The sequence below is a fragment of the Malaclemys terrapin genome, chromosome 2, assembly GCF_027887155.1.
Source record: "Malaclemys terrapin pileata isolate rMalTer1 chromosome 2, rMalTer1.hap1, whole genome shotgun sequence".
Classification (NCBI taxonomy): Eukaryota; Metazoa; Chordata; order Testudines; family Emydidae; genus Malaclemys; species Malaclemys terrapin.
In genome coordinates this window covers 14,799,826-14,816,218 of record NC_071506.1, presented here as the reverse complement: position 1 = coordinate 14,816,218, position 16,393 = coordinate 14,799,826, and the positions used below count along the sequence as shown (strand labels likewise).

The 16,393-nt window shown below is 44.0% G+C and overlaps 1 protein-coding gene across 1 annotated transcript in view; it reads right to left on the bottom strand.

Annotated features, from left to right (window-relative positions):
- Window positions 1-16,393, bottom strand: part of ZFAT (zinc finger and AT-hook domain containing) — a 144,821-nt gene that overhangs the window by 93,921 nt on the left and 34,507 nt on the right. The window contains exon 4 of the mRNA XM_054020088.1: window positions 4,107-4,280. Within this exon, the coding sequence (XP_053876063.1) occupies window positions 4,107-4,280 (174 nt within the window). The remainder of the gene's footprint in view (window positions 1-4,106; window positions 4,281-16,393) is intronic.

Genomic DNA, 16,393 nt, shown 5'->3' with positions numbered 1-16,393 from the left:
CATCATGCGGGAGGTCAGACTAGATGATCATAATGGTCCCTTCTGACCTTAAAGTCTATGAGTCATAGTGCTAGTTGTGCTCCCCCTTCTGTGTTCTGGGAGCCTTATAATATAATAATATATGGAGATATACCTATCTCATAGAACTGGAAGGGACCTCGAAAGGTCATCGAGTCCAGCCCCCTGCCTTCACTAGCAGGACCAAGTACTGATTTTTGCCCCAGATCCCTAAGTGACCCCCTCAAGGATTGAACTCACAACCCTGGGTTTAGCAGGCCAATGCTCAAACCACTGAGCTATCCCTCCCCCAATAGCCTTCCTATTTTCTGTGGAACAGTGAGTGTCCACGGTGGGATTGGGTAAGGGGGGGTGGGGGAAATGAGGGAAGATGGGGTGGGAGGGAAGAGGCAGTGGCAGGGGAATGTGGGAGTGGGGTGGCAAAGAAAAGGGGATAGGGGAATCGCAGGGGGAAGCGGGATCCCAGCATGCAGCGTCCCCTCGACAGCAGCTGGGGATCCTCATTAAAGCAGGCCCATCGAATGCTCACCCTGACAAGCCCTACCTCCCTATACCCGGACCCATCTGACAAGCCCCCCACACCCAGACCCCTACCCCACTGAGCCCCAATCAGCTGCACCTGGACCCCCACCCCATCAAGCCACACACCCCCAGCCCCCGGACCCCCTCCAAGCCCCCACAGCCAGACGCCCCCGCCAAGCCCCATCTCCCCACACTCAGACCCCCCCCACCATCACCCGGATCCCCTGCAGAGTCCCACTGCCCCTGCACCCGGAACCCCCCAAAGAGCCTCTGTGCATCCAGATCTCCCACTGAGCTGCTCAGACCCAGATGGCCCCACAGAGAAACCTCTCACCCCACATCTGGATCCTGCCACATTAAGCCCCACCACACTTGGATTCTGCTGGGCTGAGCCTTCCTACCCACACCTGGGTGTTTCTGGGGCAGGCCCATCTCTTGTACTGTGACAGGGTCAAATGCAGGCTCACTGCCAAGTCCCTGTACTGGGGGAAGTGGGGGCTCCTGGGTGATCTCCCATCTCAGTGAAGCCAGTGGCCTGTGCTCCCCACTGCCATGCTGGAGCCACATTTATTTATTGACAAATAAAATTTGCAGAATTTTGCAAAATTTTAAAATATTGTGCGCATAATTTTTTGGCACATAATTCCCTCAGGCTTAAAATATAGCAGGAAAGACTGAATGTAATGCACTGTAAGAAAAATAAAGTAAAACAATTTTATCAAACAAATAGTTTTCCTGTGAATAGAACAGATGTTATACCTTTCTAATACCAGCCAAAACTTCCAAATGATGACAGTCAGAGTCCCACCACCCGGCGCTGACAACGATTTCTAAGTTAAATTAAGCCTCAATCATGATCTCGGGATAGAACATTCAAATGTTTGAGACACATTTGAGACTTCTATCGTGAGATCCTGAGTGAGGCTTAATTAATGAGTGAGGATCATGAGCGAGGATAATAATCCATAATTGCCTCCAATGGCATTGATTCTATTTTTATTACATATATTAAAGCTGGGAACTTCTATGCAAAATGCTAATTCTCATGCATGTAAATGATGTCTTAAAATCTATTTGAAGAATAATATAATACCGTAACTCCTTTCAATTTATTGAGCTCTTTCTATCTAGGGGATATTATACACAAACATCTCGGGTAAGTTAAAGCAAGTTATGTTAAATTTTTTGGATCATTCATGTGTATAACAAACATTTGCCTTTTTATTTATTGTAAAATTTTGGCATTAAAGTTTATCAAACAAAAATAAAACAACAGTCACTCTTGCTTTTCTTACTTATCTCTTCCCTTTTTTGTCCCTCTTTCCCTTCCTTCTATATTGGCTATCGTTGCTTTCATCTTTTTAAGTACGTTTTCTTTTCCTTTCACTTCTCTTTACCTCTGCACTCGTCCTAACTTTTTCATACTTAAAATATTGCCAACCGCAAACCTTAAAAAAAATCAGTAGTCAGACCTCAAAATACAAATTTGGCTTAAAAATAATAAAATCTGAGGTTTGTTTTATTTGCCTCTGGCTTCTGAGCCCTTAGGGTATATTCGTGTCACCTTTTCAGGCTTTTCTCTGCAAACACAAAGTCTAAAAATTACTTAAAAAAAAAAAAAAAAAAGAAGAAGAAGAAGAAAACACACGTCACCACCCTCTCTCCCCCCAAAATTCTCACAAACAATCACTTCACTATAGAAGCTGGGTCGTGAAGAAAAATGACAAATATGTTGATGCTTGCAATAAAATCACAATTCAGCAACACTATTTTCCCTTCCTATTCTTCCTTATCCCTAGACTCTCTCTCTCCCATATATCCTATACTCTCATACACCCCGAAGCATGTACACAGAGCCACATATGCACACAATCCTAATCTTCATATCTAGGGCCCTACCAAATTCACGGCTATGAAAAATGTGTCACGGACCGTGAAAATCTGGTCTCCTGCCATGAAATCTGGTCTTTTGTGTGCTTTTACCCTATACTATATAGATTTCATGGGGGAGACCAGCGTTTCTCAAATAGGGGGTCCTGATCCAAAAATGGAGTTGCGGGGGGGGTCACAAGTTTATTTTAGGGGGGTTGCAGTATTGCTACTCTTACTTCTGCACTGCCTTCAGAGCCGGGCAGCCAGAGAGCGGCGGCTGCTGACTGAAGGTCCGGCTCTGCTGGAAGCAGTGCAGAAGGAGTTCTCCAGCTGCCCAGCCCTGAAGGTAGCGTTGCCACCAGCAGCAGTGCAGAAGTAAGGGTGCCAATACCATACCATGCCACCCTTACTTCTGTGCTGCTCCTTCAGAGCTGGGTGGCCAGAGATTGGTGGCTGCTGATTGATGGCCCAGCTCTGCACACAGCAGCACTAAAGAAAGGGTGGCAATACCATAACATGCCATCCTTCTGGTCTGCTGCTGCCACTGCTCTTCCAGCTGCCCAGCTCTGAAGGTAGCACTGTCACCAGCAGCAGTGCAGAAGTAAGGGTGGCGGTACTGTGACCTTTCCCCCTCCCCCTGCAACTCCTTGTTGGGTCAGGACCCCTACAATTTGCATGAAATTTCAGATTTAAATAGCTGAAATCATGAAATTTAAGTTTTTTAAAATCCTATGACCGTGAAATAGACCAAAATGGACCATGAATTTGGTAGGGTACTATTCATATCCATGCCCACACTTGTACAGCTGTACAAATTTCTAACTAGTTGCCTATTCTCACGGTCATTGCAATGGCTAGAGGATGGGCATTTCAAGAAGATGTTACCTCATCCCCACACATGTGAGGACAGAAAGGTATTGGCGATCACACTGCCCTTACAGACTAGCCTTGTAACCCACTGAAAAGGGCCCAAAACAGACAAATGCCCAGGCTTGGTTTTACGGAGTCAATAATTAACATTTGTAAAGAAGTCTGAAATCCTGTGATGAAAAGATTACTATAGAAGTGCAAAATACTTTGCACACAGCCATAAAATACTCCATTAAATATCAATACAAGTACTTGATTTACAGAAACATACTTGTTCTTGCACTCCTAATTTGTACACTCAAATACTGCATGTGTACACTATCTGTATGCATAAATGTCCAATTAGATACCTAACTAATCATTTGTGCTTGCAAATACCTGATTTGCACTCACATTTAAGGTAGCTGTACACATAAATCAGGTCCTAAAAATATGATGCTGCTATTAAAGGAAAAAAGAATGGTTTTCTACTCTTCTATTGATTTATCATTCATATCTTCAGCTCCTTCTTTAATATCCTTTACATACTTTTATTACTCTATATAAACTCAGTTATTTTTCCTAAGTCTCCAAACTCCCTTTCATACCTTTACATCAGGCCTTTAAAGAAAGCTGAGGACAGCTTTGAATGTTATGTAACTCCCAGATGAGGAGCAAGCCTTTATAGGAGATGACCAAATTGCTAAATATTGCTGGTTTTCAGATCACAAATATTCTGAACATTTATTAATCTTACTCCAATTACTTTATTTCTATTTTGTGAGCATTAAGTAATACCCACAAACTAAAAACAATCTGATTATATAGTGAATAATTATGGTTACCTGGAATAGCTTCATGTGCTGTCAAAACCACGCTTATAATAGGATTTTTAGCTCCTGAAATCTGGTCGCCTTCCTTTGCGGATAGAGTTTTATCAGTTTTCTGTATCCGTGGCCTCTTCGGAGTTTTTTCTCGCTCATCTTCCTTCCTGTCAAGGTCAACGTCAGAATCATTACCTAAAGAGCAAACATCAAAAAGAACATAACTATGTACAAGTGAAATGTTGTTATATATTTACACCGTGGAAAGAATGGGGAGATACTTAATGTAATTATATGTATTAGGGAAAGCAGATGACTTTGTGAGCTAGCGAACAGAGGACCGCAAACAGGGGAGTTTGAGAGAGAGTGAAGGAGATCCCCCTGCTGAATGAACAAGGTGCAAGTACTAACCTTGGGGTGAGTGACTTTGTTTGACTGTTTGTGTTTTTCTTTTTCTTTCAGGTTATTTAAGTTACAGGGTCAACTGGGATTGTGTGATTGAGGACTGTTTGAGCCTTTGTTCCCTTGATCAGCCTCAATCAGCCTTGTGATCACCCTCCCCCTGTGTGACTAACGAGGGAGTAGGGTTGACCTAGGAGGGAAGGCCTTAAAAGCCAGAGGTTTCAGCGTGGTAGCTGTGTTAGTCTGTATCAGCAAAAACAATGAGGAGTACTTGTGGCAGCTTAGAGACCAACAAATTTATTTGGGCATAAGCTTTCGTGGGCTAAAACCCACTTCATTAGATGCATGGAGTGGAAAAAAACAGTAGAAAGGTATATATACACAGTACATGAAAAGATGGGAGTTGCCTTACCAAGTAGGGGGTCAGTGCTAACGAGACAATTCAATTAAAGTGGAAGTGGGCTATTCTCAACAATAGAATACCAAGGGAGGAAAAATCACTTTTGTAGTGGTAATGAGGCCAAAGTAAACAGGGTGGCCCATTTCAAACTATTGACAAGAAGGTGCGAGTAGTATGGAAATTAGTAGGGGGAAATTAGTTTTTGTAGTAACCCATCCACTCCCAGTCTCTACGCAAAAGAATACATGGACACAAATCAGACGTCAATAATTATAACATTCAAAAATCAGTCAGAGAACACTTCAATCTCCCTGGACACTCAATAAACAGACTTAAAAGTGGCAATTCTTCAACAAAAAAAACTTCAAAAACAGATTCCAACGAGAAACTGCAGAACTGGAATTAATTTGCAAACTGGACACCATCAAATTAGGCCTGAATAAAGACTGGGAGTCAATTGTTTGACCGTGGTCACCCCATTTAAGGTGGTAAACTGTTATGCATCAAACCCTTAGAGTGACAACAGCCCTAATATATCTAGGCTATCCATGGGAGGGCTGGTCAGTGCAGAACACACATTTTCAGGGGGAAATTCAGAATTGGGAATGTGTTGGAGTCACCTTGCAAGTAATAACCAAGGCTAGTGAAGCCAGGATGTGGCTGGTCTTTGCTGACAGGCTGTGGCTGCACACAGACATTCGGGGAGTGATTTACACACTGGCAGGCTGTTTGCGAGCAACTCGGGAGAAAGCTACCAAAGCAGGGCACTGCAAGGTGCCCCAGGTTGCAGGGCAGGAGGTAACACAGAACTTCACTGGTCTGGATTGCACCAAAGAACGTCACAACTATGTTATATAAAGATATATTATAGGCCAAATTCAAAAAAGTGATGTAAATTATATGAGTACATGGGTCTAGATCAGGGGTGGCCAACCTGTGGCTCCGGAGCCACATGCGGCTCTTCAGAAGTTAATATGCAGCTCCTTGTATAGGCACTGACTCCAGGGCTGAAGCTACAGGCACCAACTTTCCAATGTGCCGGGGGGTACTCACTGCTTGACCCCTGGCTCTGCCACAGGCCCTGCCCCCACTCCACCGCTTCCCACCCCCTCCCCAAGCCTACCGTGCCCTCGCTCCTCCCCCGCCCCCCCCCGAGCCTCCTGCTTGCCACGAAACAGCTGATTGAGAGGTGCAGGGAGGGAGCGGGAGGCGCTGATCTGTGGGGCTGGGAGGGGTGGGAGGCTCTGGGAGCGGAGAGGGGGTGTTGATGAGGGGGCTGCTGACATATTACTGTGACTCTTTGAAAATGTACATTGGTAAATTCTGGCTCCTTCTCAAGCTCAGGCTGGCCACCCCTGATATAGATTATATACCACAAGGGAGAAATGTAGCAGGGAAGGAAAAAGCTAAGATTTTAAGAAATTGTATGTTAGTGTCCCATACAAAATTTTTTCATCATATTTTTCTTCCCTGTCGTCTGGTCATCTCTGTATGCAATTTATGCTCACTAACTTGTAAATCTCATCACCATTTGAAACACTTCTGAATCTGTAAATTAATATAGTTTTAAGAGAGATTACTGCTGTTTTTGTTAGACCATTTGCATCGGGAACAACAATTTCACAATCAGGATTCAGCCTGATTGGAGCTGACACCTCTGAAAATAAGACAAAAATATAAAGATGAGGGCAGATTTTTAAATATAATACAGTTGCCAAAGCACTAAATGAAAAACTGTGTTCTAAAGCTATTATTGCAGTGCTGGATTCAAGCACTACTGCCAAAGGGCCAGACGATGGACCAGCCCTACACAGCTGCATGGTTATATGGGGAAATAAGATCCCTCATACTCACTCCCTGCACCTCCACGGCAGGCAAAAGGGAAGAGCCGGGACTGATCACCTGTTTTCCCCCCCTCCAAATTGTGCCCCCTCTCTGAGGCACAATTCCTTCCCTGGGTTCCTATTCAGAGCTAGATGCAAAGAGTGGAGGAAGCTAGCACAAAGCATTAATGTGGGCTATGGCTAACATAAGAGTGAAAAAAATTAGTCTTTTAAACAGGAAGAAATATTAATTAACAGATGGGACAATACTGACAGATTCAGTCTGTCAGTGACCAGAAATCTGTTAGGAATTTAAAATAACTTGCCAAGATAGTATAAAATTCAATAAAGCTCCAATCAGTAAATAGGAAGTGATAAAGGTGAACAAACACTATTCGGAAAAGAAGGCAATGAACTTGTCAAAGAGGTTTTTAATTGGAAAAATACAATAATTGTAGTCTGAAGAGACATAGTAGTTCCTTCAATTCAAACACAAGAAAAGATCTAAGGAGAATATATGTATTATGTTACATACTGCTCACCTGTGGTCATTTATGCGGTCTGATACCTTGCCAGAAGCCCAAATAACAACAATCAAGGGAGAACAAATAGAAGAAGCTGAGTAATACGTCTATTTGGACCAAGAAATTAACATGTGCCACGATCAGGAAGGTGAACTCTTACGAAGAAAGAAAGCAGGTTGGTGCGCATTCAATTCTATCAAGGATGTCCTCCAAGGCAACATGCGCCAGCCTTTTCAACTCAACAGTACTGCCAGCAATGTTGTACGGCAGCGAAACATGGGCGCTGACGAAGACAGAGGCGCAGCAACTGTCTGTCATGGAGAGGGCAGTGTAAAGAAGAATTCTGGGAATTTCAATCTGTGACCGAGTCCACAGTGAAGCGATCAGACAGCAGAGTGGAGTGCAGGACATGGTGAGAGCAGGCATAGTAAATGCGATGGGCCGGGCATAGAGCGAGACTGACAATCGATGGACTGCAGCTGTCGCTGAGTGGTACCCACAGGAACTGAAATGACCACTCGGCCAATCTCCAGAGAGATGGGAAGATTTTATCGTGGAAAGACATGGCCGCACATGGAGAAGGAAAGCCAGGATACAAGAAGAATGGAAAACGTGTTGTGATCCGCGCAATCTATGAGAGGGCTGAAGGACAGATCAATCAAAGTGATCAGGGTGACAGTCCACCTCTGAACCTCTGTAAATTAGGACAGTCTTAAAAATGGATGTGCAGAAGTAATTAACTTTAGACCAGCATACAGTAGATCAATTTAACACTATACAGAATCCTTATAGAATTTCTCAGGATAATAATAGTGCTTTATCAAAATCTCATTTTAAATTCAGTATGTAAAAAAGTTGCAGCAGGCTGCTAAAAGCTAAACATGAAGAAATAATTCTAAAGCGAAAAATATCTTTTACTCTTGATAGTGGGCCCAATCCTGAAATGTGTCAAGTGTCTCAAACAAGGTCTTGCAACTCAATTCCCATTGTATTCAGTGAAAGCTGGGAATGCTCAGCACCTTGCAGCACTAGTCCAAGTATTTGCAAAGGTGCTTAGAATATGTTCAATGCAATAGAAATGCTGTTATCAAAAAGCTCCAACTCGGGGTCAAGAATTGGTAAGAGGTAAAATTTGACTGATCAGTAAATTACAAGTTACAGTTAATGCTGAATGTCAGTGTTATGATCATTGATGAGGCAAGTCTGAAACAACACGTATGTGATAAACTTCTGTCTAGACAACGTTTGGTCTCAGCCAAGTCCTACAAAACCTCTCATGTCCCATCCTGCAGCCCTTACTCACATAAGCAATCCTCACTCATTTGCATAGTCTCATTGACTTTTATGGGAGTTGTAATTGCTCAGGCTCCCCAAGGTCAGGAACTAAAGAGTGGAAAATGACCCCGCCAAGATCTTTCGACTAAACCTCATTTTAAGTTACAAGGCTATGCTATTTCCGAGTTAAGGCCTGACAAAAACACATGACAAAAATTTTCAAAACATAACTAATGCCTATTTTTTCTGAGACCCTCCACATGTACAAAATCTGAAATGGAAGTGATCTGTTTCGTGGATACTGGGGTGGTGTGGGGAAACAGCTTTACAATGGAAAGCCAGTCTTGAAGTTAACGAGGGAGAGGATACTGGCTCTCTTTAATATGAGAGAACTAAATTATTGCTGAGGTAATCTCGTTGGAATAAACAACTCTGCCTTCACTGTTGTAGTTTATGCATTCTGGCATGAGTGTTTTCTGTTTTCTCCAAATAGGACACCTTACCCCATAATACTCCTGGTGTATTACAAATGAAGCTTCCTGAGTGGTTTTAAGTTGATTTAGGAGAAAATGAAATGCATTCAGCTTAGAAGGTCTAAACAAAGTTTTGCCAAATGGTAAGCAAAAGTATTTGCTTGCTCATAACAACTTTATTTAAATGAAGTTCCTCACTTCAGCTCCCCCTTGCTAAGGCACATCACGCAGTGAGTCTGAACAGCTGGCACTTGGATTCAACAGACTAATATATTGACCTTCCCTGTCCAGTGAAATGCATTTTAAATCCCAGTTGTGCTTGTACAAGTAATATAAGGCAGTGCCAGATCTTTATACCACATGTAAGGAATGTTCAAATTGGTGGTGATGAGAAAGGCTACTGTCAAATCCATGGAGTATCAATATTTTCAATGTTATTTCAAACTAGATTGTCCAACCATCCCAATTTTCTGATCAGAGTCCCTAATTGCAGGTGCTGCCACGTGCAGCCTTAATTGAAGGCATGCCTGGTGCATCCTCAAGGTACCACTACCAGTACCTAATTGGCATGCTCGAGTGCTGTTCATTGAAGGATTTTAAGTTTTTCTTTATTCCACTAGGCCTATACAGCAGTGGTTCTCAAACTAGGGCCGCCGCTTGTTCAGGGAAAGCCCGTGGCGGGCCGGGCCGGTTTGTTTACCTGCCGCGTCCACAGGTTCGGCTGATCATGGCTCCCACTGGCTGCGGTTCGCCGCTCCAGGCCAACAGGGGCTGCAGGAAGGGCAGCCAGCACATCCCTCGGCCCGCACCGCTTCCTGGAGCCCCTGTTGACCTGGAGCGGTGAACCGCAGCCAGTGGGAGCCCCAATCGGCCAAACCTGACGACGTGGTAGGTAAACAAACCAGCCCAGCCCACCAGGGGCTTTCCCTGAACAAGCGGCGGCCCTAGTTTGAGAACCACTGCGGAGGTAGATACTCTGGTGCTACAGATCAGGCCTAGGGGCTCCCTTCTCCGGTAAGTACAGTGTGGGGAGGGAGCCAGGGTTCCAGCTGTGGCTAGTTCTACCCTGGGTCTGGCATAGTTGAGAGCAACCTCAGGGCTGCTCTAAGTGACACCAGCTGTTAATCATGCCCAAGGAGCCATTGGCCATGCAAGGGGTCTACAGGATGCAGGTATTGCACTGATCCAAGAGGAGGGGGAAATTCCTCTTGTAAATTTTCAAAACTGGCCATGCAAAAGTTTTATGTGAAATCAGTAATTACTTGTGTAAGTATAACACAGGAGTGGCCAAATTTACTGACCCTCCGAGCCGCATACAATAATCTTCAGGAATTTGAGAGCTGCAAGACATGCACAACCTGCCCCACGGGGCAGTGCCTGCCGGGGCATGGGGCTTCTGCCCCAATGCTCCCAGTGGGGCTAAAGCCCTAGTCCCACCACACGGCAGAAGATCCTAGTCCCACCACCCTGCCGGAGGGCAGAAGCTCCAAGCTCCTCCCCAACCCACTGTGGTAGGTGAAGAATGGGGTAGGGTGCATGGGAGGCTCTGCGAGCTGCACTTTAAAGGTAAAAGAGCCACAGGCAGCTCACAAGCCACAGTTTGGCCATGCCTGCTATAGCGTTTTTGTGACCAAAATGGAGTCTGCTCTGTAGGGCAGCTCTGGCCAAATAAGGGCACGTGCAGAAACACAGCAGGTAAACTCCTTTCCACCCCAAGGGCACCTTTTCTAACCCCCAGGACTAAACTCTCTCTCTCTCTTTCACACCACACACACACACACACACACACACAAATCAGAGGGATGAATGTAGAAAAACAGGGAGAGGAGACTGGGGAGGGAGATACGGGGGGGGGGGTAATAAAACAAAGGTTACATCCAACACAGAGACCCATGTGCCTGGCACAATATAAAAGGACAGGCACCAAGCAATGCATCTAGACTCAGAGTTTAGGAATCCTGGGCAGAGTTCCAGTCTGGCAGCGAGTCTTCAGCACCTGGTCATCTTCGGCGCCAAGATACTTTCCCCAGCAAACCCCTTGGGTGCCCTTTTCTGCCACAATCTGCAAACTCACAAAAGGGACCATCTCCCCACTTAGCTAACTACAGCCTCCCTCCTTACTCCCAATGCAGTCACAAGACCCAGTACTCACAGCCCCATACAGCTCTGGGTAACCGTGATACTGGGTCCGGCTCCAGTTTGTCCATCTCAGGTGATTCCTTCCTGGCACAGTACTCCTCCTGGCTCCTGTCCTGGGAAGTCCGGGGTCGACTGCTCCGTCCTTCCTGGGCTTTGGGCTGTCTCAGCTGCTTTGCTACAGATGGGCCTGCTTGCTGTAGACCTCTTGTTTGGAACTACAGACACACACTTGCCCCAGTTACTCCCCCTACTTCAACTCTACTCCCCCCAAAACAACCAGCACTTCCTCTGCCTGAGGAAGGTTTTTAAAGGAGCCGTGCTCTCTAAACACCAACAGGATTACATTTGCATAAAACACCCATTTGAGTGAGAAGTGAGAATTACTTATTGACAGTCATAAGTAAACTTTTTAAAAGCACCGAAGTGACATAAGATAGCAAGTAGGTTTCAAAAATGATTTAGGCTCCTAAGTGACTTAGAATCTTTGAAAATGTTGTTATCCCCTGTCTACATAAGAAAATTGTACCTGTTTAACTTAAGTTGAATTTTAATCTGATTTATTTAAACTAGTACAGCCTCCTGCATAGCCACTTATTTTGGTTTAAGAGAAGCTTACTTTGGTATTCATGACTCTCTCACAAACCAAGAAGGGAATGAGCTGGATTCATATATTTTGGGTTTGGACTTTTTTAGGGTATTCAAAATATCTTGATAAGTGAACTCTGGGAAATGCAGGTGAGCTGTGGGTTGGTGGGTGCAGGTGCAGTGGATCCATGCTGTTTGAGAAGACTTCCCAAATGTGTGATCCTTTCAGCAAAGTAGGATAGTTCTTCACACCGTGTGGTGCTTGGCTCTGATGCAGGTTGTAGGCACTTGGGATTGATGAAGCAATTTGCCACCTTTGATAGCTCCTTGATGCAGGATTTGGCCGCCCCAGTGGAGGCTCATAGGAAGGTATTTTTGTCTGGTAATACAGCCTGACCATAGGCTCTGAAGAATTTATTATGTTTCATCCTGTCTAAATCAGCCTTTGTTTTCTGCCATCAGCACTCAAGTTTCCACACCCTCTCTTCAGCCAGTGCAGACTGTCAGAAAACCAAGAAGTTCTATGTGGGTGATGGGAAGGAAGGGACTGTTTAGGGGCAAGTGTGCCAATGGCTGAGGCCAGTGTAGAATGACAATGATTCACCGATTCTCAGACTCCTCGTCCTCTGGGTGGGGTGCTGTTGTTCTTTTAGCAGGCTTTGGAATTTGTTGGAGTCCATGAGTCTTCATGGTCAAATCAGGATCATTGGTTTTTATTGCTGCCTGAGTGCTGGAAGGTCTCTGACCACTGCCTTAATGAGGTGACGGTCTGACAAGACAGTGACTGGATTGTAATGTCCTCTATCTTGATATCTAGGCCTAAAATCAGGTCCAAGGAATCACTCGCTGTGGTGAGTGAACCAGAGATAATCTGTGAAAGTTCTAGGGAAGAAAGTGAAGAGATAGGTTTTTGCATCTGTAGCCAAGTCGAATTGAATTGTGAACTCTCCCAGGACAATGAGTCTGGGGTATTTCACCACCATTACTGACAAAGTGTCAGTGAGCACTTTTCTGTATCCTTTTGTCTGTAGTGGCCTGTAAATAATCATAAAAATCTGTGTTGGCATTGGCTCTGGTTTCCACTGTTAGTAGAATGAAAATGTCTTACCTGAGGCATCTCTCTTGCATTTGATGTTTGCAGAGATGAATGCAGTACCACCTGCTTGTCTGGGTCTGTGGTGTACTGAGTACCTTGGGGAGATGAGGTGGGCTAGCACAGTGTTTGCAGGATCATCTAGCCAGGTCTCAGGGATGCAGACTATATCAGGCACTTCATAACTGATGATGATGTGTGTTGGTTTTTGTTTCTTGCATTAATCAGCACCAACTTTAGTTTGTGATACTTTCTGCTGTCTGCTTCTGACCTGTGCCTACCTAGTGGACCTGTGCAGTGTGTACAGATGTTAGATGTCTAGAATCTGGTCGGAGACACACCAGGAAGGTGAAGTAATATCTTTTATTGGACCAACTTCTGCTGGTGGAAGGCACAAGTTTTCAAGCCTCAGAAAGATCTTCTTCAGTTCTGGGGAAGTAAACCAAAGTGTCAGAATCTGGTTTCTTATTTCTGCTTTTTCTGTTTTCTTGGACAGTTCCTCCCAATTTGAATTGTGATAGAAGATGAAGTAAATGTTGCCATTGGATGTTCCAAGTGGAAGAATAGTTACCTCATTTGCCATATGCCCTGGGAAAGGCAGGTCTGGTTGAATATCTTTTGGAGCTGTAACCTGGCTGAGTCCTGGGAATGGGTGGACCTGGAACAGTATGTTCCTGGAGTACTGGTATGTGTGCTGGAAGCATGGTAGAACAGCAGTAGAAATAGTAATAAATGGTAGGTCTGACCCCCTCAAGAGGAAGTGTAAATGGCTTCACACATCCACTTCCTTGAAATAAGCTCTCTCTGTTATCATGACACCACTGTTACTCTTACCTGCTTTGGGAGGGAGATGGAGAGGAGAGAGGAAGAGAAGTAGCACCTACCATTTAGTCTTGTCTGAGCCAGAGCTGAAAAGTGGGTGGCAGTGAAGACTGGAGGAGCAGGGCTAGGACTGCTTCCTTGTAGAAGAACAGAGCCCATGGGCAGCCTCCTTCCCAGTGGTGGTTCCTGACCTGAGGGAGGGACAGGAAGGGGAAATCACAGCCTCACTGAACCTTTTGAGAATTGACACAAATTTTCTGAAGAGTGAGAAGTGGCTGAAGGTGAAAAGTGTCTGAAGGTTCTCCCCTGTCTTTCCCCCAAGTGTGGGCTGCGTGAAGGGCCAGGTGGAGCTGGACCCAGCTGCTGTTGCTGGAGCTGTGTCCCTGCCAAGGGGAGAAAAGTGGCTGGGGGAGCAGGGACTCGGCTCCTTTAAGGGCTCGCGGGATTCTCTGCTGTTTCACTGCTGGTGCCGCCCATGTACAGGGTCACATGGAGTCAGACCCTGCTTCAGCAGCTGTGTTCCTGCTGGGGGGAGAGACGAGAGTGGCTGTTCCCACCTGAAACAATCATCATCATCGCAAATGCAAAGGAATGTAGCTTCCTTGCAGATAAAGCACCACCCAGATCAATCTCTAGCTAGGCCTTAACGTGGCCTGACTGGATATTCGGTTTATGTCCATTGTTGGCAATGTTATTGCACCACCAAAGCTTCTGGTGACCACATGATCATCAGCTGTGAAACAATGGCAGGGATTCAAGAGATTTTTGAGAGGTCCAGCTAAGTCACAGAATTATAGAAGTGAGAAATGATAGAGACCTGTTAGGTCTCTCAGTTCATTTCCTTGTGAACAATGCATAGGATTGACTCCAGTACAATTTGGCAGTGTTTTGTCAAGTTTAGTTTTAAACGTCCCATATGATACGGCTTCAGACATCTCACTCAAGAGACTGCTCCACAGCCTAATGCATCTTACTGTCTAGAAGTTTCTTGATATTTTCCCCTTTACTTCAATAATGCCTATCACAGCTGAGTTTACACATTTTAAATATTTGTAAATTTATCATAACCCCCTTAATCATATTTTAACCAAACTAATTTTTGCTCAGTAAGTAAGTGAATAATGTGTTATTACCCAGTTTCAACCTAGGAATCATACGAAAAGGTATATGTTAGCTTTACCACTCTTTTAACCAGTAAGTGCACTTTATAATCATGAGCTTATTTTCATAGAAAGAACAGCTGAAATTATCAACTAAAAGTAGAATAGCATTATACCATTCCATACACAGAAGCTTAAAGACATGGTTGCCACAGCAATCATAATTTGGCACCAGAGAGTGTATGTAGGGTTTTTAATATTGCTGAATACACTTTTTAATTTAAGCCTTAATAAATTACACAATGTGGTAGAGTTACAGTTGCTGTGGAAACCATAACTGAATTTCCTGGCTTTTGTGTGTGCGGAAGTTCTCAGCTAGTGTTTTGTGGCTTTTTAAATTTCTTGATGCTTTTAGTTTTTAAGACTAATAGCGAAATTTCGAACTGCCATATAAAATTGAAATGGTTACACATAGAACTTACACATACTAAGCTAGTGCATGCTAATTAGGACTGCTGCACTTTCTTCTTTACCCTCCTATACCATAGATGCATAGGGTGTCCACCAGTTTCTGCCATTTATTTTCATCTTTTGCCAGTCTGTTCAGGCTTCTGAGTGTCATCTTGATGGATCTGGCTTCTTTCTCTATTGTTCTGTGTAACGTTTCTCTAGGGTGAAGTCATGTTGGTGGCACCCTTAAAATGCATCCTAATTACGTCCTCTGATGTCGTCTTACCACATTTGATGCTTTAGATAGGTTTGCTCAACTTAGAATTTCTGACGTTGCAAGAAACACTTTCCAATAGTCTCTGAAGATCTTCCGCAGACATTTACTTTGGAGTGAGTTGATCTTCTCATCAATTTCTTTTGCAGTTTTTCTTGACTCTGCTCCATAAAGGAGGGCAGACATGATGCTGGTGTTTAAAATAAATAAATAAATAAATAAATAAAAAATCATTTTTGTGCCAGTGCCAATCATGCTACTTTTCCAAATCTTCTCAAGTTTATGGAAGTTGTTTGTTGTTTTTGATGTTCGTTACTTGACTCTAGTGTGACGTCGCTGTCAATGTACATCTCATTCCTTACATAGAGAAAATTACTTACTTCATTGAGTGTTTCTTCAGCCACACTAATGGTTACTTTTGGGACATTGATAGCCATACATTTTGTCTTTCCATTGTTGATGAACAAACCTACTTATTTTGCTGTATATATGGTGTCTTTTCTTCCATTAAGCAATGTGTTGAACTAAGCAAGACAATGTCATCAGCAAAAATCAGGTCATCCAAATGTACTTTATCATTTGTCCATAAAATTCCTTGGTTGCCTTCTGCAGTTATTTTCCTCATGATATAGTCTAGGGGTAGGCAACCTATGGCATACGTGCCAAAGGCAGCACGCGAGCTGATTTTCAGTGGCACTCTCACTGCCTGGGTCCTGGCCACCGGTCCGGGGGGGCTCTGCATTTTAATTTAATTTTAAATGAAGCTTAAGCAAGGGACCAGGACTTAAACATTTCAAAAACCTTATTTACTTTACATACAACAATAGTTTAGTTATATATTATAGACTTATAGAAAGAGACCTTCTAAAAACGTTAACATGTATTACTGGCACGCGAAACCTTAAATTAGACTGAATAAATGAAGACTTGGCACACCACTTCTGAAAG